General features: G+C 42.0%; 1 protein-coding gene across 1 annotated transcript in view; it reads right to left on the bottom strand.

Moving 5' to 3' along the window:
- The window catches only part of LOC124795653 (odorant receptor 2a-like), a 97,051-nt gene that overhangs the window by 46,109 nt on the left and 26,312 nt on the right, over nt 1-24,630 (bottom strand). The window contains exon 4 of the mRNA XM_047259727.1: nt 657-922. Within this exon, the coding sequence (XP_047115683.1) occupies nt 657-922 (266 nt within the window). The remainder of the gene's footprint in view (nt 1-656; nt 923-24,630) is intronic.

Genomic DNA, 24,630 nt, shown 5'->3' with positions numbered 1-24,630 from the left:
CAGTAGACAGATCTACGTAGCAAATTACAGCGCTTTGGTTGCAGAACAAGGGACTGATTGGAGCATCTATGACTTTAAAAAAAAGTTGGAGGAATTTTCACGAGAGTATTGGCGGTTCCTTTGTTCTTTACGCGTTTCCGGATAACCTTATTTAACCTGCTTGTTTAATTTAGTTATAGGATTGTAAGTATGCGACGCGAAATGACGTTAATGTGTCAAAATATTTTGGAATGAACAACTGTCAAACAAACTCTAAATTTCAACGAAGTTCAATTTTCTTTCATTATTGTTAGTATTGGCCCTACGATACCCTTTCTGAAGCAACCATGCCTTAATGAATTTGTTGTCCATTCCCTTAGACGATGGAAACTTTAGTCTACAGAGTTTAAATATTCACATTTTATGAGTGATTGTAAAGTAGGAAAAAGTGTGCTTTTTAGCGACCCTGAAGATACAAGTAGCGCAGTTTTAAGTTGCAATGTCAAACCTTATGGTGTGCCATTTACGTAGAAACTGTTCAGCTAGTACTGAATGCGCATATTTTTAACCAGTTACGCTACCTCTACAAGGTACGTGCGAACACTTGGAAATCTAAGAGCGAAGTTTTTGACTGAGCTTAAAAATTGTGAAGGGGTGCAGTGAAGTTTCCGACAGACCTCTCAATATCATTGTGATAGCGAACGCACTCTCGAAGGCGACTCCTCATTTGCTCTTCGGGATCTGTGGCGGGAGTCACACGGCGACCAGGTGGAGTCCTGTTCCTGCTTCCATTCTGCTCGCCGCTGCACATGTTCCTTGCCATGAAGTTGAGGAATCGTAGGTGGCCAGCCACATAGATCATGAGTGAGCAGAAGGCGCCGTCCAGCGAGACGGAGATGAAACAGCCGTAGAACAGGCCTGTCGACACCACAGCGAATACCACCTGCGAACAGTGTGTCACGCAAGGTAACTGTAAATACTTCTTCGCATTTTCAGGACAACGCAGAAAAACGGTTAAACAACATTCTGTCACGGTCGGAAACAAAAGATCTAACTTGACCTCGAGCTTGCTCGACAGAAAAGCACATTGGACATTAACTGGGTGAAGCACCTATTTACGAAGGGCGTTTGAAAAGTCCGTGCAAAAATAAAAACTTTTTTATTTTTCGACATAGTCTCCTTTTAGACTGATACACTTCGTCCAACGCTGTTCTAATTTGTTGATACCTTCCGAATAACAGCAATTGTCCAAGTCTGCAGAATAGCTTTTAGTTGCTGCAATCACCTCCTCATTTGAATAAAATCTTTGTCTCGCCAGCCATCTCTTCAAAACGAGAAACAAACAATAGTCTGCGGGAGCCAAGCCTGGAGAACAGGGGGCATGTGAAACGAGTTGGAATCTTATTTCCATTAATTTTGCGATCACAACTGCTGAGGCGTGTGCTGGCGCATTGTCGTGATGGAAAAGGATACTTTGCGTTCCAATCGCCGGCGTTTTTCTTGCATCTCGGTTTTCAAACGGTACAATAACATGAACAATATACACTTGCAATAGTTTTACCCTTTTCCAGGTAGTCGATGAGGATTATCCCTTGCGAATCCCAAAAGAGTCGCCATAACCTTTCCGGCCGAAGGAATGGTCTTCGCCTTTTTTGCTGCAGATTCTCCCTTGTTAACCCATTGTTTAGATTGTTGTTTGGTCTCAGGAGTATAGTTATGTATCCATGTTTCATCCACAGTGACGAAACGACGCTTAAAGTCCTGCGGATTCTTCCTGAGCAGCTGCAAACCATCCTTGCAACACTTCACACAATTCCGTTTTTGGTCAAGCATAAGCAGTCGCGGAACCCGTCTTGCGGATAGCTTTCTCATGTCCAAATGTTTATGCAGAGTATTATATACCCGTTCATTCGAGATGCCCACAGCACTAGCAGTCTCACGCAACTTAACTCTTCTGTCATCCATAACTATATCATGGTTTTATCAATGATATCTGGAGTCGTAACCTCCACAGGGCGTTCAGAACGTTCAGCATCACTTGTGCCTATATGGCCGCTCCGAAAATTTTGAAACCACTTATGAACTGTTCTAATCGAAGGTGCAGTCACCGTAATGTTTATCAAGCTTCTCTTTAGTCTCCTGAGGAGCTTTGCCTTTCATAAAGTAATGTTTAATCACGACACTAAATTCTTCTTCGTCCATTTTTTGATAATCACTCGACTTCCTTCATTCACACGAATGCCAAAAACAAATAAATAGACCAATATGGCTGAAAATTGGTGTACCTTCTTTCCCAAGATGCTACTAACTAAACATGACCTCGATACGCGCCGGTGGTGCCATCTCTCGGTCTTTGCCCGGACTTTTCAAACTCCCTCGTATATGTGTATATAACTTAGAGAACGTTGTTTAATACAGTTACAGACAGAACAGTGCCACACCCTGAAGTGTCAGTCGGATATTTATCGAACTTTGTAGATGTATTCATCACATACAAAACTAAATTAAACTCCGCTCGAACAGGTCACGGAGGACACTAACGCTACAGACCGACCACCATGTCGTCCTTGGCCTATACGCGTCACTAGATGTGAAGATTGCTAGCTGCAGAATGGTATGGAAATGTACGTCTTGCCATCGCACCCAGACGTGCTCTACGAGTGACGAACGAGGAGACTGAATAGGCCCGTCAAGGGTCTGTTCGTGACGTAAACTGTTGTGCCTGGTGTTGTGATATTCACTGCAACAGTGTTTCCCACCATGGAAGTAATTACCCCCCGAGGGCTAAAATGGAATTTCCTTAGGGGTAAAAACAAAAGGATTCAGTTGTGCTTCGGTCACGAAACTAAATTTTTTTATAAGATCAGTATCACTGCTTCATAAGATTATAAAACTGATTACATTTTTTTTCGAATACTAACAATTAACGCCTGGCGCAGTGGTGATGGGTGTTAAACCTTGTGAAACGAATGCATGAAAAACACATTCCTCACACAGTCCACGCCGAGCGAGGTGACGCAGTGGTTAGCACACTGGTCTCGCATTCGGGAGCACGACGGTTCAAACCCGCGACCGGCCATCCTGACAGGCTTTCCGTGATTTCCCTAAATCGCTTCAGGCAAATGCCTGAAGGGCTCCTTTGAAAGGGCACGGCAGACTTCCTTCCCTATTCCGATGGACTGATGACCCCTCCCCGAAGTTAACCAACCAACAAACACAGTTCACGCGCTACACACATATGTTGTGTTTGATGCCACATATCTATGGAAGTAAACTGGAGAGATACGTCACAAGTGCATAAATATCTAAAGAAATTCTTTCTCTGACTTGCAGGTAGTTCTCGCAGTGCACCAGAAATTGCTTCATTATTCACTTCACAACAAATAAACGACCTAATTGACAGCAAAAACCAACAGTTGCTGTGTAATGCCTATTACGCATTGCATTACTATTGTTATTTTTATTACTACTGACATGGACAGCATAAAGCATCGGAAAACTGAAGTCTTCCGATTTCTGAAAGTTCAGAAGTAATGAATCCAGCAATCAAGTGATTTATCAATTGTACTGCACACATTTTTAGTTGGCTGATTTTAAATGGGGGTGCAGGGTGTGAGTAAAGCAAGTATCGCTTGAGAACGGAGTGGTTGCAGAGGTAGCATGTTACGTAACAGGTGTCGGCCCTCAATGTGAATCATCAGCTTTCTTTTCTGAGAAGTTGTAGGTAGCACTCGCAATTGACTGCGAATTTCCTCACCATTATTTAAAAAAAGGTTGTTAGAAATAAACAGTAGCCGTTGTCTCATTAGTTCACGTTTTAATGAAACACATACAAAAACTAAATATCATTTATATTTCGTCATTTTAAAAACTTAAGTGCTCTCTCTCTCTCTCTCTCTCTCTCTCTCTCTCTCTCTCTATTCTCTCTCTCTCTCTCTCTCTCTTTCTAAAATTTATCTGGCGATAAGACTGTTGATGGTGGGGGAAGGGATGGATCGGGGCTGGATGCGGGGCAAGCACTAAGTAATCTCCGATTGCATTCCAGAGTAAAGACCTCAGAAGGATTGAGAAACACTAAACTAGAATAAGCCACTTGGTACTTTGGTCATGAAGGGTAGACATCAGGGTTTACCGTTCTCACTGCATACTAGTGAGCATTCAGCTAAATTCCAGCAGTTACCAAATAAATACGGTTGTTACATTCAGTAGCCCACGACTCCGTGAGTCCAGACAAGGAAACTTCTACTTCTAGCGAATCATACGCATAAGACCATTTGACAGGATTTGTTTTAAGTCTTGAAAACTGGTTTGTTGTTATATTGCCCTTCATTTTTTTTAATTCGTCACTCTTTTGACTCTCCTGATGTGGCCCGCCACGAAATCCTCTCCTGTTTCAACCTCTTCAGATCAGAGTAACAATTGCACCCATCTTATCAGTTATTTGTTGAATGTATTCGCTTATAGCTCTTAGCCTCTAAAGCTGTATCAAGTATCACAAAACTTATATCATGATATCTAAACCCATGTCTTATAATCCCAGCTTCTCTTCTAGCCAGTGTTTACCACATACCCTCTCGTCGCTGTTTCTGTGCAGATCTTCCGCATTACTTACACTATCAGTCTATTTAATTTTCACCATCCTTCTACACCACCATATCTCCAACACACTTCGATTCTCTTCTTTTACAATTTTCCCACAGTCCATGATTTTCTGTGATACAATACCGTTCCCCTTGCTTACAGACTCAAAAATTTCTTCCTAAAATATTATGCTTGATACCTGATACCAGCAGAGTTCTTTTGGTGAGGATTGCCTTCTTGGCCTATGCTAGTCTGCTTTTTCTGTCGTCGTTGCTTCGTCCGTCACGTACCATTTTGCTCCCCAGATAACAAAAATCCTTCAAATCGCTTACTTCAAGGTTTCCAATACTGATGTTAAGTTCATTGCAGATCACATTTCTACTGCTGCTCATTACTTTCATCTTTCTTAAGTTAATTGTCACTCCATAGTCAAGATAGCAATAAATTCAAGAATATTAACTTTTATATCCTTTCACTCTGAATATAAATCATCCCTGGATCTTTCTTCTATTTCTGACATTCTTCCTTTGATGTATAGATTCAACAATACACCTACATCGATATGTACATACACACTCCACAAGCCACAAGATGGTGCATCGCGAAGGGTACCTGAATTTTCGTTGGTTCCGTTATCAAGTGTATCAACAGAACTACCTCTCTGGTGTCTTTCCCTTTCCTAAAGGTGAAATGATCGTCATCTAACTGTTCCTTAGTTTCTTATTTCATTCTTCTGTATATCATTCTTTTCATCAACTTGGAAGCATCTGCTACTAAGTTGATTGTCCAATCTTTGTCACACGTATATTCACTTGCCATTTGGAGAGTGTGCAGAAGATATTGTTGCGAAAGGCTGATGGAATGTCTCCAGACCCTGTGAAACAATTCTAATAATAGTTTGATTGCTACTTCCCTCAATGGTTTTAGAAGGTCCAAAGGAGGCTCGTCTAAGCATTCCACATTATTACAAGTTTTGCAAACCTCTTTTAACCCTTCAAACACAATGGGGTCTCTATTGACCCAATAAGTTAATTTTCTCGAAACTAAATCTTGTACTCCATACTTCAAAATTACGGAAAGTTGGACATTACCAGTTATAAGTAATAGTTTCACACCGCATTACATAACTGTTGAATATATCTAGTTTTGTAGAAAGTCACCACTGGACACTACTGGGGTCATATGCAACCCCACTTCTCTCTTTGAGTTCTAAAATACATTAATGTTGTTTTACAATCTATAATTGTTGCTGTACTTGCTTTGTTACATTATTGGAAATATTGTTGGCAAGTACGATCGTTGACAGGACTTCATTTACCGAATTTATTCTTTACATGCTTGTGGAGACTACTTCTGTGTCCGCTGCGTTTAGTTGAACATGTCATCTTTCCGGAAAGAAAGTCCTCGATGCATTACATCAAGATAATCCTCTCTGGAGAATCAAATAGTGATATTAGCGATATAGATTCTGATGACTAATGTAATAATGGTGAAATAGACGTCTTAGAAGAGAATATTCCTCAATCAGACTGAAATTAGCAAGAAGATTTGGGCAGTGCAAACATCCAGCCTGCAAAGGGAGTGACACATACTTTGACAGGTAAATTTGTATTGTGCTATAAGATACTATATTCATGCAGTAATTTTTAATGTCACAATATACTTTTCTATCTATTTCCTGTAGATTAAAAAACAAAGAATAAATGTGGCACAAACAGGAGTTGACAAAAAATTGTGAAAGATAGGAAAGATAAAACATAAAGCGAGCAAAACCAAGCCCAACAAAATTCCCAGTAAAACATGTGGGCAACATAGAATTAGTGTTTCATTTCTTACCCCTAGTGCACTAACAAAGAGGAATTTATAGTAGTAGAAGTAGACTAATAACTGCCGCTGTACTGACATACTTTGATGATAGCAGCTGCGTCTAACGTTCACAATGAAGCAATTAAACACCTTTGAAACACAAAAAGATGGTACACTCATATTTTGTGGTGCAATGGCTACAAATCGCTTTACCCGAATTGAGATATGCATTGGATTTGAAGACTCAGATGCAAGACGTCGCAACTGTGCTGATGAAAGGCTGGTACCCATCAGAGAAATAAGTGAAATGTGAGTCGACATTGCAAGACACTCATGTTTCTAGCAGCAACGTAGCAGGCGACGAACAACTTGCGAAATTTGGGGGTGGATAGCAATATATTCCATCAAAACTAGAAAAATGCGGGTTGAAGTTATGGGCTGTATGTGTTAGTGCAACGTATTACATTCTCAAACACTGGTCGACAAGAAAATGAATCACGTGAAATTGGTCAAGGAAGAGGTAAAAGGCATAGAAAACAATTACAGAAAAAAAAAGTTGAAAATTTTTTCACAAGTCCTAATTTGGCGATAGAATTTTTGCAAATCGATAACAGACTTTTAAGAACAGTTAGAAAGCAACAAGGGAGGACTACCTGAAAATTTCACTCAGAACCAATGTTGAGTCAAATATTCATCCATATTTGGGTTTCAAGAGCATGCATCAATTGTTTCGTATTGTCTAAAAACTGATAAAGTTGTAACATTGCTAAGTACATTGCATTCAAGGAAGGAAGGAAGGAGAAGATCATAAAGAATACAAGACAATAATGACACTGGATTATAATGAAACAAAGTCAGGAAGAGACACAATGGACAAGCTAGTTAGAACGTACGCTGGGCAGAAAATACTAACTGCTGGAGACTGGGTTTCCTCGTACAACTAGAAAACCACCTCGTTGTAAAAAGCTAGACAATATTAGTTCCGCAGTACTTTTATCAACACCACATATAAGAAAGATTTGTGGTCAGAAAATGCACTGAAAAGCGTTTAAATGTGAAGATCCTCTACGTAAAAATCACCTGGAATTTTTTTTGCCTTAAATGCAATGTCTCATAATCGTCACTTTCAAATTTAATCAAAAATATTTGTAGTTTCACAAGAGTCGTTAATTCCTGTTACTGAAATAGATAATTAAAGATAATTACATTTTCATTTATGCTCATGCAACTGTCGTCAAGTTTTAGAATAGGGAAAAATATAAGAAAATTGACTGTATTCAACACTTATGAAAATTATCCTTAATAAAAGTTTGATTCTATTGGGGTCATTAGAGCCTCCAGTGGTATTGAGTAACAAATAATATTCGGTATTTGGAGGGATAAACTCTGACACTAATACAAGACAACCTTCCACTTCAACACAAGCGCCTACCTCTATCACATGATTTGTCCCTTCCCCTCGTACACGCGTTCAATGTGCTACTTCCACCAATCCGCGCTCTCCTTTACGTTCAATATAGGAACTCCTATTTCTCTCTTAATGTTGATGCCTATACTTTTCGTCTCATCGAAGGTTGTTTTTATTTTTCTGTACACTGAATCAGTCCTATTGATGCCCTTTCTTTATTCGATTTCTTTCCAGCACCCACTTCGCCATTTATTACATTCCTAGCTGACATACCGTCGCATTCCTGTTTTTGTTGAATTTTTTTGAAGTTCTTTCATCAATCAACCGAAGTATTTGTTGTGTAACACAAGGCCTCTTCGCAGTTACTTTTCTTTGAATTATGTTTGCCATCCGACGTCTGTGCTCTTTTTAGATATTTGCATTCCACTTCAAATGAAATACCTATTGCGGTATTCATTGCCGCAGTATCTAAACCCACTTCTTTCCACTTGATCTCCAGCACGAAATGTCTCAACTAATCGACATGGAACAAAGAAAATCAACTACTGCATACACTGTGTAGTTGATACACTCGTGATTTTTGAAGATACAGACATTTGAATAGAAGCGTCAGACCTCAACAAACTACTTAAAAATCTTATGTTAAGATTTGGGCCTAAAGGAATAAAAGCATAAAGTTCCTTGATCTAAGGAAACTCTAAACATCAATTTATATTTAGAAAACCTACGACAACAATTGTCAGCATTGACAGTTGACCATGTCGACCCACCCAACACAATATGACGTATTTCAGATCCTTGCTACACTAATAGGCAAAAGTTTCCTGTGACTTCCCCAGATCAACAAATTGAAAACATAATAATAAAATATTTCTCTATAACAATGGCTATGATCCTGCACTAACTGACAGACTCTATCACAGAATAAGAAAAAAACCACTATTGTTTCATGTACTGCCCTAATGTTCCCAGAACGACAATGAGTGCAAGGAAAAAAACATATGTGCCACCATATGTGCATCCTACATCAGTACAGAAAGTGGTGCCAATGGAAGCTGTGCAGTTTATATCTTCGCAGTTCTATTACGGTTTCTTGCGATTATTGCTTACCAACGGCTATTCTTGCGATTATTGCTTACCAACGGCTAATCTGTGAGGACAATGAGTGTATCCAAAATTGTGCTCTAAACTAGGGTAAACTGCAGAGGAAATGGAAAAAATGTTTCTATAAGTTGTTCTAGTCGTTTATATACCAGCGTTAATAAAATGGACGAATTTCGACTCATGAGGACGATGTTTGAAGACCTACGGCTCATGGCATCACACCTCAAAACGTTGTTCAAATGACGGATCTGTCTCTACTGGACTGTAAGTAGACAAATCTGGTCGTTTGTTCCCGTGGAGCGCAGTTCCACACAAGGTCGAGCGCAGTACGCTTAGTGAAGGGAGCGGTAGTTTGGGGTATTTTGGAACAGCTTTTGGACTTGATACAGAACCTGCGGATATAACTTAAAACGTCCTCCTTAATGGGGAGAAATCATATGTAACAGTGATTTCGCGAGTATGCCGAAGTCCTCATGGTGATTCCGTGATGGTGGAATAAATTTTCAGAGGAGATAGAGAAGGGTAAATGTGTCAATCTGAGGTAAAGGACCCTGGTGTGGAAACGACCGAATCGAAATTTGTAAGCGAAAATCGTTTGATACTGCTCTCTGACAGTGGAATACTTGTACAGCTACCATTGTTGCTAAGACTGGAAGGTAGAAAATACGGATGACCACTTAGTTGTACATGTTGAATTAATAACTTGACGAGTCCAATGCAAATGGCGTACTGTGGACGGACATGACCAATCATGGAATACAATGTCTGAACTGTAGTAGACTGTAGTCTGTGTTTATAAGTTCAGGTACTAACATCAAAAAATGGTTCAAATGGCTCTGAGCACTATGGGACTTAACATCTGAGGTCATCAGTCCCCTAGAACTTAGAACTACTTAAACCTAACTAACCTAAGGACATCACACACATCCATGCCCGAGGCAGGGTTCGAACCTGCGACCGTAGCAGTCACGCGGTTCCGGACTGAAGCGCCTAGAACCGCTCGGCCACCGCGGCCGGCGTGCTAACATGATTTTCGTGTATGGGCAAGCAAATGGAACCAGCAGAAAAGCGGAAAGGTTGTACAGGACCAAATATCAGCGTAGAACCATGTTTCCAAGACGGTTCTAACCATTAAGTGAAAGAGGGCAATATGTATTACAAATCAGTGAATGTGGCGGACAACGAACTACGTGGACTAGCTACTTAGAAGATGCAGTGCTTGTTGGAGTAGATGAGGTGCCTGCAATTAGCACCTGATCAGTTGCACATGAAATGAAAGTTTCGCAGGGTACTGTGTGGCGAGTATAACGGGAAATGTTGCTACACCCGCATCATCCACAGAAAATGTATTCTTTGACTCCTGCTGGCTCCGGATGTTGTGTCATGTTCAGCCAGTGGTTCTTTCAGTACCTTATGGTCGAGCCGTACTTTTTTGCGTATGTACTTTTCACGGATAAAGCCTCTTTCGACAGAGACAGAATACCGATTAGTCGCAATAGTTACATATGGGATGAGATTCCCCACACTATAGTTGTAAGGAGCCGTTATCACACATTACCAATCAATGTGGGAGTATGTAATCATTGACTGAATTTTTCTGACGTGCCTCACTGTTGTTGGCATATTAAACTCTTAAAAAATATGGTTTTAGGATATGTGTTTAACAAGCGGTCCATGTTACAGCATTATTAGATTGATCAAAACTGGAAAACAAAAAAATTAAAATAATTTCACCTGTACTCGGAATCGAACTCTCAAACTCGAGTATTTTAAACCAGAACTCTAGCCCCTGCACTGATTGGGAAGCACAACTGTTGAATATTGGATGATAATCTTAGTTCACCTTGTATACGAGGTGATTCAGCTACACCTACTCATAGGTTTTATACATTCCGCAACACCTTCAAATACCATACACAGGATTTTCATATTCTCTGACTTGCTATGTGCAAACTACAGGGTGTTTCAAAAATGACCGGTATATTTGAAACGGCAATAAAAACTAAACGAGCTGCGATAGAAATACACCGTTTGTTGCAATATGCTTGGGGCAACAGTACATTTTCAGGCGGACAAACTTTCGAAATTACAGTAGTTACAATTTTCAACAACAGATGCGCTGCAAGTGATGTGAAAGTTATAGAAGACAACGCAGTCTGTGGGTGCGCCATTCTGTACGTCGTCTTTCTGCTGTAAGCGTGTGCTGTTCACAACGTACAAGTGTGCTGTAGACAACATGGTTTATTCCTTAGAACAGAGGATTTTTCTGGTGTTGGAATTCCACCGCCTAGAACACAGTGTTGTTCCAACAAGACGAAGTTTTCAACGGAGGTTTAATGTAACCAAAGGACCGAAAAGCGATACAATAAAGGGTCTGTTTGAAAAATTTCAACGGACTGGGAACATGACGGATGAACGTGCTGGAAAGGTAGGGCGACCGCGTACGGCAACCACAGAGGGCAACGCGCAGCTAGTGCAGCAGGTGATCCAACAGCGGCCTCGGGTTTCCGTTCGCCGTGTTGCAGCTGCGGTCCAAATGACGCCAACGTCCACGTATCGTCTCATGCGCCAGAGTTTACACCTCGATCCATACAAAATTCAAACGCGGCAACCCCTCAGCGCCGCTACCATTGCTGCACGAGAGACATTCGCTAACGATATAGTGCACAGGATTGATGACGGCGATATGCATGTGGGCAGCATTTGGTTTACTGACGAAGCTTATTTTTACCTGGACGGCTTCGTCAATAAACAGAACTGGCACATATGGGGAACCGAAAAGCCCCATGTTGCAGTCCCATCGTCCCTGCATCCTCAAAAAGTACTGGTCTGGGCCGCCATTTCTTCCAAAGGGATCATTGGCCCATTTTTCCGATCCGAAACGATTACTGCATCACGCTATCTGGACATTCTTTGTGAATTTGTGGCGGTACAAACTGCTTTAGACGACACTGCGAACACCTCGTGGTTTATGTAAGATGGTGCCCGGCCACATCGCACGGCCGACGTCTTTAATTTCCTGAATGAATATTTCGATGATCGTGTGATTGCTTTGGGCAATCCGAAACATACAGGAGGCGGCGTGAATTGGCCTCCCTATTCGCCAGACATGAACCCCTGTGACTTCTTTCTGTGGGGACACTTGAAAGACCAGGTGTACCGCCAGAATCCAGAAACAATTGAACAGCTGAAGCAGTACATCCCATCTGCATGTGAAGCCATTCCGCCAGACACGTTGTCAAAGGTTTCGGGTAATTTCATTCAGAGACTACGCCATATTATTGCTACGCGTGGTGGATATGTGGAAAATATCGTACTATAGAGTTTCCCAGACCGCAGCGCCATCTGTTGTTGAAAATTGTAACTAATGTAATTTCGAAAGTTTGTCTGCCTGAAAATGTACTGTTGTCCCAAGCATATTGCAACAAACGGTGTATTTCTATCGCTGCTCGTTTAGTTTTTATTGCCGTTTCAAATATACCGGTCATTTTTGAAACACCCTGTAATAGTACTACGGAAAATACGAACTGGAACTTTTTGTAGGAAATTTAAATTTTGTACCGGGATAAGGTTTCGCTAGAGGCAGCAGTTTTCGAATTTCTCAAGAGAAACATGTACAAGTGACACTGAAACGCGCTTTCCTTAAATATGTTGAAAACCGTGGCCTCTAGCGAAAACGTACCTCAGTAAACAATTTAACTGCATTATGTTTCCTATAGAAGGTTCAAATGGTTCAAATGGCTCTGAGCATTATGGGACTTAACTTCTGAGGTCATCAGTCCCCTAGAACTTAGAACAACTTAAACCTAACTAACCTAAGGACATCACACACACCCATGCCCAAGGCAGGACTCGAACCTGCGACCGTAGCGGTTGCGCGGTTCCAGACTGTAGCGCCTAGAACCGCTCGGCCACCCCGGCCGGCGCTATAGAAGGGTCCTGTTCAATGTCTCCTATAGAAAGGTCCTATTCATTGTGTCTGTAGTTTGCGAGTAGCGAGAGAGAGAAAATGAATATTACATGATTTATGAAAATGTGGCAGGTTGCATCAAAGTTATCGGTAGGGGCAGCTGAATTACACACAAGGGGAGGCCATGACGTTTCGAACGCAGATTTACTGCGAAGTTCGTACACACGTAGTACTCCATGAGGACAAGAAAATGTGTAAGCAGTAGCGCGTACTTCTCAAGTGTTATTGAGAAAATCGCAAGATAATTTCGGTCGTCAAATATATATCTGTGCGTGGCCGTTACTATCACAAAGTGGCGGCTGTTGGTAACGCGAAGCGGCGGCGGCTGAGTGGTTAGTGTCCAAGCCCCGCAATAATAGGTTATTTGGCAGTCTACAAAGTTTTATTATCACAAATAGTATAATATTCATAACTACCGACTAGTAAACGACCAACGAGGGGAGGGCCAGGCTCGAACCGGGGTAGAATGGGTATAATTCGACGGTTAACTCGCACAGCGGTGAGACCTTGCTTATGTAGCAGAAAGAAATAACGTACGTACGAATTGTTCGTGAAGTATAAAACCTTACATCGTGACCAGAAAAATGGAAGTGACACCCGTTTCGTCGAGAACTGCGGACGAGGAATGTCATGAATATTCAATCCATAGTGCAGCTGCGAAACGTCGTTTGAAAGATGCGTTAGTATATTGTGAGAGTCTTCTTCAAGAAGCGGACGTCATTGATACAGAAGCATCAGCAACGATTTCTGCCGATGCAGTGGTGATTGGAGAAGAACAGTATCGGGCTACCATGGAAATACTAGGAGAAGAAATACTCATCATTGACGAGGACCTTATACATTTTGATGAAGTAGACAAAGAAGATCAATTCCGTGAAGTCGAAGAAAGTTCGTCCGACGATGAAAATTATGAGACAGCAGAAAAGGCGTCAAAAGGCGATTATGTTCCGTTGGGGACCAAAATAAAAATTGTTAAAGTGGCGAAAGAACACCGCAAATGGAGTCTTCGAACTCTCCAGATGAAAGAGTCTAGAAGATTGAGAAGAAAAGACGAATTGAAGAGTTTGGAAGAAAACATAAAATCTGGAGTATCAACGATCGATAGATATTCGATAATTGATTCGTGGACCTATGACCGTTTAGTGGAGCCTCGCCAAACTTACCAGCAAGTAAGTGTTCATTTTTATCACTCTGCATCTAATTTTCTATATCTTCAACAACCTAATTCGAAGAAATAATTATACTAATAAAATGAAACTTTGATTTTACTTTTCAGGTAACAACCTGAAACCTACAGCAGTGGGCTCTGGCTGCTGCAGGCCAATTCCAATCGGAGCACTTCATCTTCAAAGCATCGCTTTCATGGATAAAATAATTCAGATTACGGCAGAGGAAGATCACGCAGTATGTGAGATTGAGGGAATGTGTGTCTGCGGAAGAAACGCTGGAAGCCGCGAGAAAGTTTCAATTGCAGACGAGGACAGTCATCCGGAATTTCGAAAAAAATTTTTTTATCAGTACAGACCAGACAGGTTGCCACTACCAGTCCACATACAACAGAACTCTCGCCGAAAGAAATTCGATGACCGTGTTTGTCAGAAGGCTCGACATGAATAAGGTGACACACTCGCACACGGCACAACATGCGATAACATTTGGGTGACGAATTATTGCCACACGTGTTTCTTTGTTTGCGAGAAGCCGCGGGGAACTTTGGACCAAAGGTTCAGAACACCGTTGACAAATTAATGAAAGATCTTCCGAATGTCGTCGTAACGAGTTCGAAATCCGGGTAACTTACCACGCAATTATATTGTTCATTTTTGTCTAGTGTCATGCTTCCCTACGCGAAGAAAGAAAAATTCTTATTAATAATAGATTCTTGGGAGGTCAGACGAATCCTGGTTTGTACGACGAAATTTTCTCCGATGACGAAGGACTTGGAACATTTACGGTGAAAGTCGTACCTCCGAAATGCACGCCAATTTGCCAATCGTGCGATGTTTATTTCTACAGGCAAGTTAAACATTTCATTGAAATGGAAATGAAATGAAGTCCCATGCTTCTTTACAGAGCGTAGGGGAACATCTTCAAAATTGTTTTTATTTAATCGAAAGAGAACGAGAAATTGCTTCTCGTGAAGACGCTATTAAAATGCACTCGATACTATATGGGACCGATGACCTCTGCAGTTTGGTCCCTTTAATCCTTAAACCAACCAACCAACCTATATGGTTGGTTAGGGGAAGAGACCAAACAGCGAGGCAGCGAGGTCATCGGTCTCATCGGATTACGGAAGGACAGGGAAGGAAGTCGGCCGTGCCCTTTCACATGAACCATCCCGGCATTTACCTGGAGCGATTTAGGGAAATCACGGAAAACCTAAATCAGGATGGCCGGACGCGGGATTGAACCGTCGTCCTCGCGAATGCGAGTCCAGTGTGCGAACCACTGCGCCACCTCGCTCGGTATATATGACCAATTATCAGCTCCGATATTTAAGGAAATGCTGTGTTATGCAAGGTTTGCTTCCAAATTATCGGATGAAAGAGAGGTTTTTAAAAATGTTTGCGAGGTTTGTTTTTCCATGGAAAACCTCAAAAGACCTTGCGTACGTGGAAACATAGCATTTATTCAATGCAGCTGGTGCCGTTTAACTTTATGTTTTCCATGTTTTTACGAAAAATACCATCCTGCAGCTTGTACTCGAAATGTTGAAAGCGACGATTAGTTGTACGCCTTTCGACAGCTGTCTGTGGCAGTCAAAACTTGCAGGTAACAAGTAGTTTCGGGCTGCTTCCAGGTATAAGGAATTTCTCAAATCACGGACAAGCAAACATTTTCAGTATCACTTTATGCGTTTATGTGGTTTATATGGTGCGAAGACCTGGACATTGAGGAAGGAAGGTGAAAGAAGATTGGAGGCTCTAGAGATGTGGATATGGAGAAGACTGGAAAAAGTGAAATGGGAAGACGGAGTAAGGAATGAAGAAGTATTAAGAAGAGTTGGAGAAGAAATAAACATGCTGAAAGTTATCAGAAAGAGAAAACAGTACTGGATTGGACATTGTTTGAGGAGGGACTGTTTATTGAAGGAAGGAATAGGAGGAATGGTGGAGGGAAAAAGGGGAAGAGGAAGAAGAAGATATCAAATGCTGGACAATATCAAAGGAGACAAATATTCGGAAATGAAAAGACTGGCTTCGGACAGACAAAAGTGGAAGAGGCTTAACCCATGACAAGACCTACCGTAAGGCAGAATACCATACTACTACTACTTACGCGTTTGGTCGTTTACTAGTCGGTAGTTATGAATATTATATTATTTTTGATAATAAAAATTTGTAGACTGTGTTGTAAAAAAAAAAGGAAGGTAACCAATGAGACTCGATCCAGCTACCAACTACGTACGATTACGGGGCTTGGACGCTAAACACATTTTTTTTAATCTCATTTTGTTCGATATTGTTCGTTGAATTTGTTCGCGGCGGACGTCCGATGACACCAGTTCAGGTCTTTTGTAAATCATTCACACAGTTTGTTACTACAGAGGGTAGCTAAAGCCTCTGGCCGAACACGCTGAGCTACCGTGCCGGCACCACCCAGCTGCCGCCGCTTCGTGTTACTAACGGCCGCCGCTTTGTAATAATAACGGCCAAGCACAGGCACATATTTGACGACAGAAATTATCTTGCGATTTTCTCAATAACGCTTGAGAAGAACGCGCTGCTGTTTACACATTTTGTTGTCCTCATGGAGTACTACGAGTGTACGGAGTTTACAGTAAATCCGCAATCCAAACGTTGTGGCCTCCCGTTGTCAGTATATAGGCAATGTCTCAAAATATTACTGCGCCTTAGAGACTGTACAAGGCGGTGTTGGATATGTTCTGTAGACATATCCAAGCATCTTGGAGTCGCAACTGCAGTTCTTGTTGAACAGTTTGTTGTGCATTCAGTAAATGCGTATGGGCAGCAAAACATAAATTCTAGAATATGTTTGGGTTTTCCCTGGGGTGAAACTATGCCCATAATCTGATTTTGTCCATTATAAATGGTTTTTGAAAGCCTGCGACTGTAGATACAATAGGTTTGTTTATAAATAAATAATTCTTCTGCTACCAGTCACGATTTTCTTTATTTTACTATTTGCACGACGCGTTTCGAGAAATAATTCCCATTTTCAATGGACCATTAGAAAATTGTAAGTACAAATTGTTCTCAAACCTTAGCCACTAACCTCACAGAAAATACTGATACCCAACTAAAAAATCGCGTTTCTTATGTATTACAGTAAAAGTCAACAAAACGAAGCAGACTCACACACACTGACAACATCAAAAGAAATGGCTTAACACACATCATAAAAACGCACTTGAAAATGGGAATTATTTCTCGAAACGCGTCGTGCAAATAGTAAAATAAAGAAAATCGTGACTGGTAGCAGAAGAATTATTTATTTATAAACAAACCTATTATCCCCATAACTTTACTGAAGTGTTCATCAGGCCAACTGCGTGCGACGAAAGATTTCTGAAATGTCAGGTTGTCCTGTTGAAATTTGGCGTCTCCTTCGGGGTACTCCAATGCCAAAAAGATTTGCAGACTGTCTGCAAGAATGTCCACACACTGCGCATCTGCCGTTCGGTTAAGCAGTCAGGCAATGAGGCTTGAAGGTGATCATTAGAAATCGCAGAGCACTACTAAGCCACCACCTGCTACGAGACAGCCTTGTTGACACACAGAATCCTTAACACTGAGCATAAGCATTATTCTCAATTATTCAGGAGTTCGACACAGCTGAAACTTGGAATCGTTGGACCATCCTACACAGCATAACTGTTTGATGTTACAGTGATTATGTTCGTGGATCTAAACGAGTCGTTGGGCTGTGTGTCTAAGTGCTATCCGAGGTCCACAAATCCATCCTCCACTGCTGAGGCTTAGCTAGGCGCGAATTGAGACGCGTATAGCACGTTGACGTGACACGACACTACAGCGCGACACGCGCGTTACGCACAGGTCGCGCGGGTGCAGTGCGTATTGCGATGCGTACACCACACTTCGCACTCTCCGGCTGACGACGCTCCGCGCTGACAGAACCGAAGCGCGCCCAACTTGTTATCTTTCTCTAACGATTTTACAGAAACTATTCACTGAAAATATATGATTTTTGCCTTACTTGTAGCGTTATATGTCAGGTTCGTGACGAAGTGCTCATCAACTCGCTAATGACCGTTCTTATTGTGATGTACACATTTTAGTAAGACACTACGCAAAACTCAAAAAGGTTGCAACGACAATTAGAGGTCGCTGTGATTTTGCGTTTGGTGCGTATTATACCATATGTTGCTGCGTATGAAATTTAGCTAACATGCTGAATTTTTGTTTAGATTTGGGAGGAGGTCTCTATGTGCATCGGATCTCGAGAAAATGGATCCCATGTAGCGCGCTCACTTCGGATCTCACGACCGCGAGAATGAAATACTCGTATCTCCTAAACCGCTCGAGACATCGAAACGAAAGTTTGGCTAATGATAGCACACAAGGAGGAGAGTGTTTTGTCAATTCTGAAACACACGGAACTTTCTTACCTATGGCGATATATCAGTACTTATACTTCCCTTTTTATTTATTTCACTCCAGTGACTGTAATTTTTTAAGAGTTATCGACAGCTAGCGAAACAAGAGCTTCCTAGTATAAAAATAAACATGAAATTTCTTCTTTTATGTTACTGCAAACCGACACTATGAGGTTTTTCGTAAGCTATTGAGCTCTGTGATTGCCAATTACTTGTTTAATGAGACACTCCGTTTCGGAATTCTGTCTCAATAGCTGCTGTGAGATGAGTTTGGCAAATTATACTGTGACAAAGGAAGTACAATTAAACCATTCACCAAGAGAAATGTGGCCGTTACTCACAAACGGTGATGCTTCTTCGAATGAGAAAAGATTAACAACTCACACAAAAATAGACTGCCAATTCCGTTGGAATTTTGGCGGAATCCACGTAACCCATCGTATTTTTAACACCGAGCAACTGGAGTGGAAACTTACCCAAGGATTTTATTCCTTCTCTTGATCTGAGCAGTATTAAAATAATGACGAGCGTTCCTTCAGGCGGAATGATAGGCACATGCCAGATACTGGTTACTCACCTACGGCTTGGTTCAAATGGCTCTGAGCACTATGGGACTTAACATCTAAGGTCATCAGTCCCCTAGAACTTAGAACTACTTAAACCTAACTAACCTAAGGACAACACACACACATCCATGCCCGAGGCAGGATTCGAACCTGCGACCGTAGCGGTCGTGCGGTTCCAAACTGAAGCGCATAGAACCGCTCGGCCACACGGGCCGGCCCTACGGCTTGCCAAACTGACAATGTGTGATCGCGAATAAAATAGTTATTATTGAGAAAAATAAACAATTGATCTGTCGCACAACACAATGGTCAGTGTATTGTCAGCAGCGGAGGATATTGCGTGCGACAGCCATGCACAAGCTAGTCATGTGCGCCTTGTGAGTTGGAGTTCGAATGCCCGCATCTCGTGGTCGTGCGGTTGCGTTCTCGCTTCCCACGCCCGGGTTCCCGGGTTCGATTCCCGGCGGGGTCAGGGATTTTCTCTGCCTCGTGATGGCTGGGTGTTGTGTGCTGTCCTTAGGTTAGTTAGGTTTAAGTAGTTCTAAGTTCTAGGGGACTGATGACCATAGATGTTAAGTCCCATAGTGCTCAGAGCCATTTTTTGGAGTTCGAAAAACATTGGCATGAAAGTAGATCTGCCTTTGTCAGCAGTACATTTCAACAAATTAAATATGTCTAATTATAACACTCTTTTAGGATATTCCTACTTTCGTAATAATACCGACCATTGTCTTCATTTGTATAGCCTGTTGTATAATTAGTTTATTAATGCTGATAATGTGCATGCACCAATTGAAATGCTTTTTCTCATCACAGCGAACCAATTAAAACATCGTTATTTGTGACTGCTTTTCGAATGTTTGTAGCCTGCAGTGGATATGTGATGTTCACATGCATGTAGTACAGTGTGTCGTATTACATCCATATCAGAGTAATGACAGTGAGACTTCTATACTTCAGATCTTGGACGCTTTTTACCAGGAGCACAAAGGTATCACACCTGTGGAGATTATCCCTTTCTAAGTTTTTGTAACAGATCGTACAGATACGCCAGCATACTAGGCAGCGAGAAGATAACCTTGTTTTACTTTCCTACCTTGATTCTCAATCATATGAATTTATAATTTTCCTTGCTTCCTTATTCACTACCCTCTGTCCCTTCTTACGATCTGAAAACATCGTGGAGGCATATGATACAATTCCAGCGGCCAATGGCTCATCAGTTACTGAAGTATGCAGTTTTCTTGACAGAAGAAAACCAAAACAAAACCATACCTATATAAATAACATAAAAGTATAATGTACTAACGACGAAAAATGGAGCGCTTAAATGGCGAAAAACGAAACACTACCCAAAGGCAATGAAATTTAGTACATAGTAAGGCAAAATTTATCGTATGGGCTGCTCATATGCGCCGTTCCGATGTGAGCACATGGCCGGGCTACTTTTCCGCTCCCCGCCTCAAATTTCCCACGGCGCCAGCGAGGCACGCGCGACGCGCAGCTTGAGAAACTGTGTCCCAACCACAACGCTGCGCGACCTGGCGCAGACGTGTGTCGCGTCCCAGTCGCGTCGCGTCGCAATTTGCGCGCTCCCATTTAAACCAGTGATGTTACAAAAACGCGCGCGCGCTGTGCTGCGTCGCGCCGCACGCGCTATACGCGTCTCAATTTGCGCCTAGCCTAAGGGTGCACCTGTCTCGTTATAATCCTAGTAGAAAAGGGGTCCCTGAGATCTGACTCATCGCCGATCGCCCTATATGACTCTGCAGAGGTGACGTGACATTCGTTTCTCAAACACGTGTGATCGTGCTGTGTTGTGGTTAACGGGTGTGAAAACATTGTCTTTGCGTTACTGAAGATCCATCCTCGACATTGTTGTTCCCGAAAACCCGATTTGTGCAATAATCTGCGATATACTGTGACCCAAGCCTCTTGCTCTGATTTTTACGCCACGTTCAAAGTCGCTTAACTAGCAACGTTATTCACTAGACACCTGTCTGTAACAGACTGGCCGGCCGCGGTGGTCTCGCGGTTCTAGGCGCGCAGTCCGGAACCGCGCGACTGCTACGGTCGCAGGTTCGAATCCTGCCTCGGGCATGGATGTGTGTGATGTCCTTAGGTTAGTTAGGTTTACGTAGTTCTAAGTTCTAGGGGACTGATGACCACAGTAGTTAAGTCCCATAGTGCTCAGAGCCATTTTTGTAACAGACTGGTCAGATGCTATGTCCATGTGCGTATATACAGGGTGATTACAATTAAAGTTACACTTTCAAACCGATGTAGAAATAACACCACTCGTCAGAATGACGTCAAATTGAAACAGAATATTATCGGGGAGGGGGGAAAACGTATGGCAGAAGAAAAGTGAGTAATTACAAAATGTAGCAATACATGGCGCTGTAAGCATCATAATTTGATAGTGGTCGACTACAAATGACAAATGAATCATACAACAATGCCTAAGGTGTACGTTTGACGTTAAACAAATTGTGCTACTCAATCTGCATGGGCGTACAGATGTGATACTGTTAGTGACGTAAGCGCATCCACCAAGGCACATCGGATGGAAAAAATCTGTTTTTAACTTCCTGAGGCAAAAAACCGCATTAAAAGGATCAATCAGAATCAAATCGGATTATTAATTTCCTTGTGACTGGTGCAAAACGAGTTCAATATGCTATCCACCGTTTTTGCAACATGTTGAAATTAAGAAACAGCACGTTCCACAACTGATCGAAGTGTTTCCAGGTTCACGTTCAGAAAGTGTTGCGCAATGCGTGCCTTCAATGCAGCCAAGTTTGCAGCCGGAACACTGAACACAACATCTTTCAGATAGCCCCACAGCCAGAAGTCACACAGATTAAGATCAGGTGTTCGGGACGGTCGGGCTGTAGGGAAATGGCGGCTGATAGTTCTAGTATTTCCGAAATGGCGCTTCAGCAGCTGCTTAACTGGATGTGCAATGTGAGGAGGTGCGCCATCTTCCATTAAAATGATCCCATCCACTCATGCACGCTGTTGGACAGATGGACTGACACTCATAGCGCTTACCAGTGACGGTACAGGTAACAGGACTGGAAGCACCTGTTTCTTCGAAAAAATGTGGTCCTACGATAAATGATGCCGTAAACCCGTGCCACACAGTGACCTTTTCAGGATGAAGTGGTATTGGTTGATTTGCGTGTGGATTTTTCCGTTGTCCATATTTGACAATTCTGTGTATTGACATGTCGTGTCAGATGGAAGTGGGCTTCGTCTATCCACAAAATCTTCCACGGCCAGTCATTGTCCACTTCCATGCGAAGAAGAAATTCTAAAGCAAAGGTCTCCCTTGCTGGCAGGTCAACAGGAAGCAACTCGTGCACATGGGTAATTTTGAATGGATAGTAAAGAAGGACGTTTCGTAGGATTTTACACACGTGCTCACGGGTACGTCCAATGTTCTAACAACTCTCCGTGCACTGCACGTTTGCACACCACCACTCCTCTCCTCCTGCACTGCTGCGGCCACTGCTTCCACTGACGTCGAGCCAATTCGTTTCCTCCCTCTACCAGGTTGCACACCAAAAGAACCCGTCTTTTCGAATTTCCGAATCATTTTCTCCAGACCCAGGGCAGTCATCGGATGAACGCCTTTCTTAAACCCTTCAGTGTCCGGAACTTCTGCAAAGCGACGTGTGCACGGTCATCATTCTTGTAATACATCTTTACAAGCGGAGCGCGACCCTCCATTGAGACAGTCATGGCGAACGTCGTAGACGCGAAAGGAGGAAAAGCCGTGTACCCGGCGTGTGTATACCAACTTCAGTGGGTCGTGAGCATGACAGGTGTTTTCATTTACGTACTCTGACACACACAGCACCATCTATTTATCAATTTTCGGACACTTTTTTTTCTTCTGCTATCCTTTTTCTCCCTTCTCCCATAATATTCCGTTTCAATTTGACGTCATTGTGACCAGTGATGTTATTTATACAGCGTTTTGAAAGTCTGACTTTGCCTGCCGCTGTGGCCTTGCGTTTCTAGGCGCTTGACTCTGGAACCGCGTGACCGCTACGGTCGCACGTTCGAATCCTGCCTCGGGCATGGATGTTTGTGATGTCCTAAGGTTAGTTAGGTTTAAGTAGTTCTAAGTTATAGGGGACTAATGACCATAGATGTTAAGTCCCATAGTGCTCAGAGTCTGACTTTAATTATAATCACCCTGTATTATACAGAATGTTTCATGAACGACGCAAGTTTTGTGATCAGCGACACACGACACCAACAACGCCGGCTGCAGTTACCGCATACGCTCGACCCAGTGCTCGAATTCTGGCAGGTGCCGCATCGTTTCAGCTGAAGCAAGGTGAGTTAGGAGCAACCTTACAGAGAACGAGCAAATCGTTACGCCGTTTGGCACTTATGACTGACGAGTCATTAGCCTCTGCTTACAGATCTGTACCCTACTTCAAAATGAAAGCTGACAAAGTGACGGCAGCGCATTGAGTGACCAAGTAAGATATGTTGCTGGACGTCATTCGTGTCAGAAATACACCAACAATGCTTCAGAGCCAATTTTAGGCGTGGGTTATGTTCTAACTGACACAGGGCTGTATTTTAAAAAGTTCTAATAAATTATTTGATGATGGTAGTAGATGAAAAGTCGTAATAACTAAAAACACGAGAAGCGGTCTAATGACGACGCCTCATTCTAGGACAAATTCAGTGCGTAGCAATAAGCTGAGAACTGTAGTCATAAGCCACATGTTACGCACGTCCTGCAATTTAGCCAGATTTATCATCTTCTGGAAATTAAAATGGCATCATTCTGCGTGGTCTTTTTCAGGCTGGTGAAGAAATATAGATACGCATAGAATTTAGCTTGTGTGGCTCTGCTTTTTTGATATTGTTCTCATAAATATCATATTGTATCGACTGCCAATAAAAATATTCTAGCGAGATTTTCTTGAGAATTTATGGGCAGAGTCGAACGTAACGTGGCCATATTATTTGACCATGATCAAGAGAATAATCCAACATCACAACGCACAATGTCGTATGGAACACGATTTATAATGATTGATGCCGCTTCCAAATGTACCTATCCGGTGGAAAGCCGTATCACGCAAGGGGAACGTATCCAGCACTTCTAATTTTGGTGAGAAAAGATACTAATTTCTCTCCTCGCGTTATATTTGCATTTCTGTCGTTGGTTTTCAATATCTCGTACAACGTATTAATGATTATTTCAATGTGAATCTGGGTTGAGAGATGATGTGAGATGATTGAAATAGTGTATTGTGACTATCAGTTGAACAAGTCATTTCATTTTTACACATTTATATATTTGATAGTGTCATAGTAGTGAAGTATGGTCCCTTCCTGAGGAAGAAATGTTTTATTATATTCAAAAGAGTGTTATTCTGCCAACGAAACTGGGAAGCTACTAGCCTGTGAACTGACAAGCTTTTTCCCTGTTCTTTTTCGTTTCTGGAAGTCTTGTCTTTCGAACGACGAGTACTGCAAACAGATTGCACTCTTCAAGAATTTAATATTGTCTGCTAATAACTGCATATTGTGGAGGAAAATGATAGTCTTTGGCAGTAATTAGTCGTCTCATGTAAATAATAGACGTTGCTGCAAGATATTT

Source organism: Schistocerca piceifrons, chromosome 4 (genome assembly GCF_021461385.2).
Source record: "Schistocerca piceifrons isolate TAMUIC-IGC-003096 chromosome 4, iqSchPice1.1, whole genome shotgun sequence".
In the NCBI taxonomy this organism is placed as follows: domain Eukaryota; kingdom Metazoa; phylum Arthropoda; class Insecta; order Orthoptera; family Acrididae; genus Schistocerca; species Schistocerca piceifrons.
The sequence above is the reverse complement of the archived record's forward strand: the minus strand, read 5'-3'. Positions and strand labels throughout refer to the sequence as shown.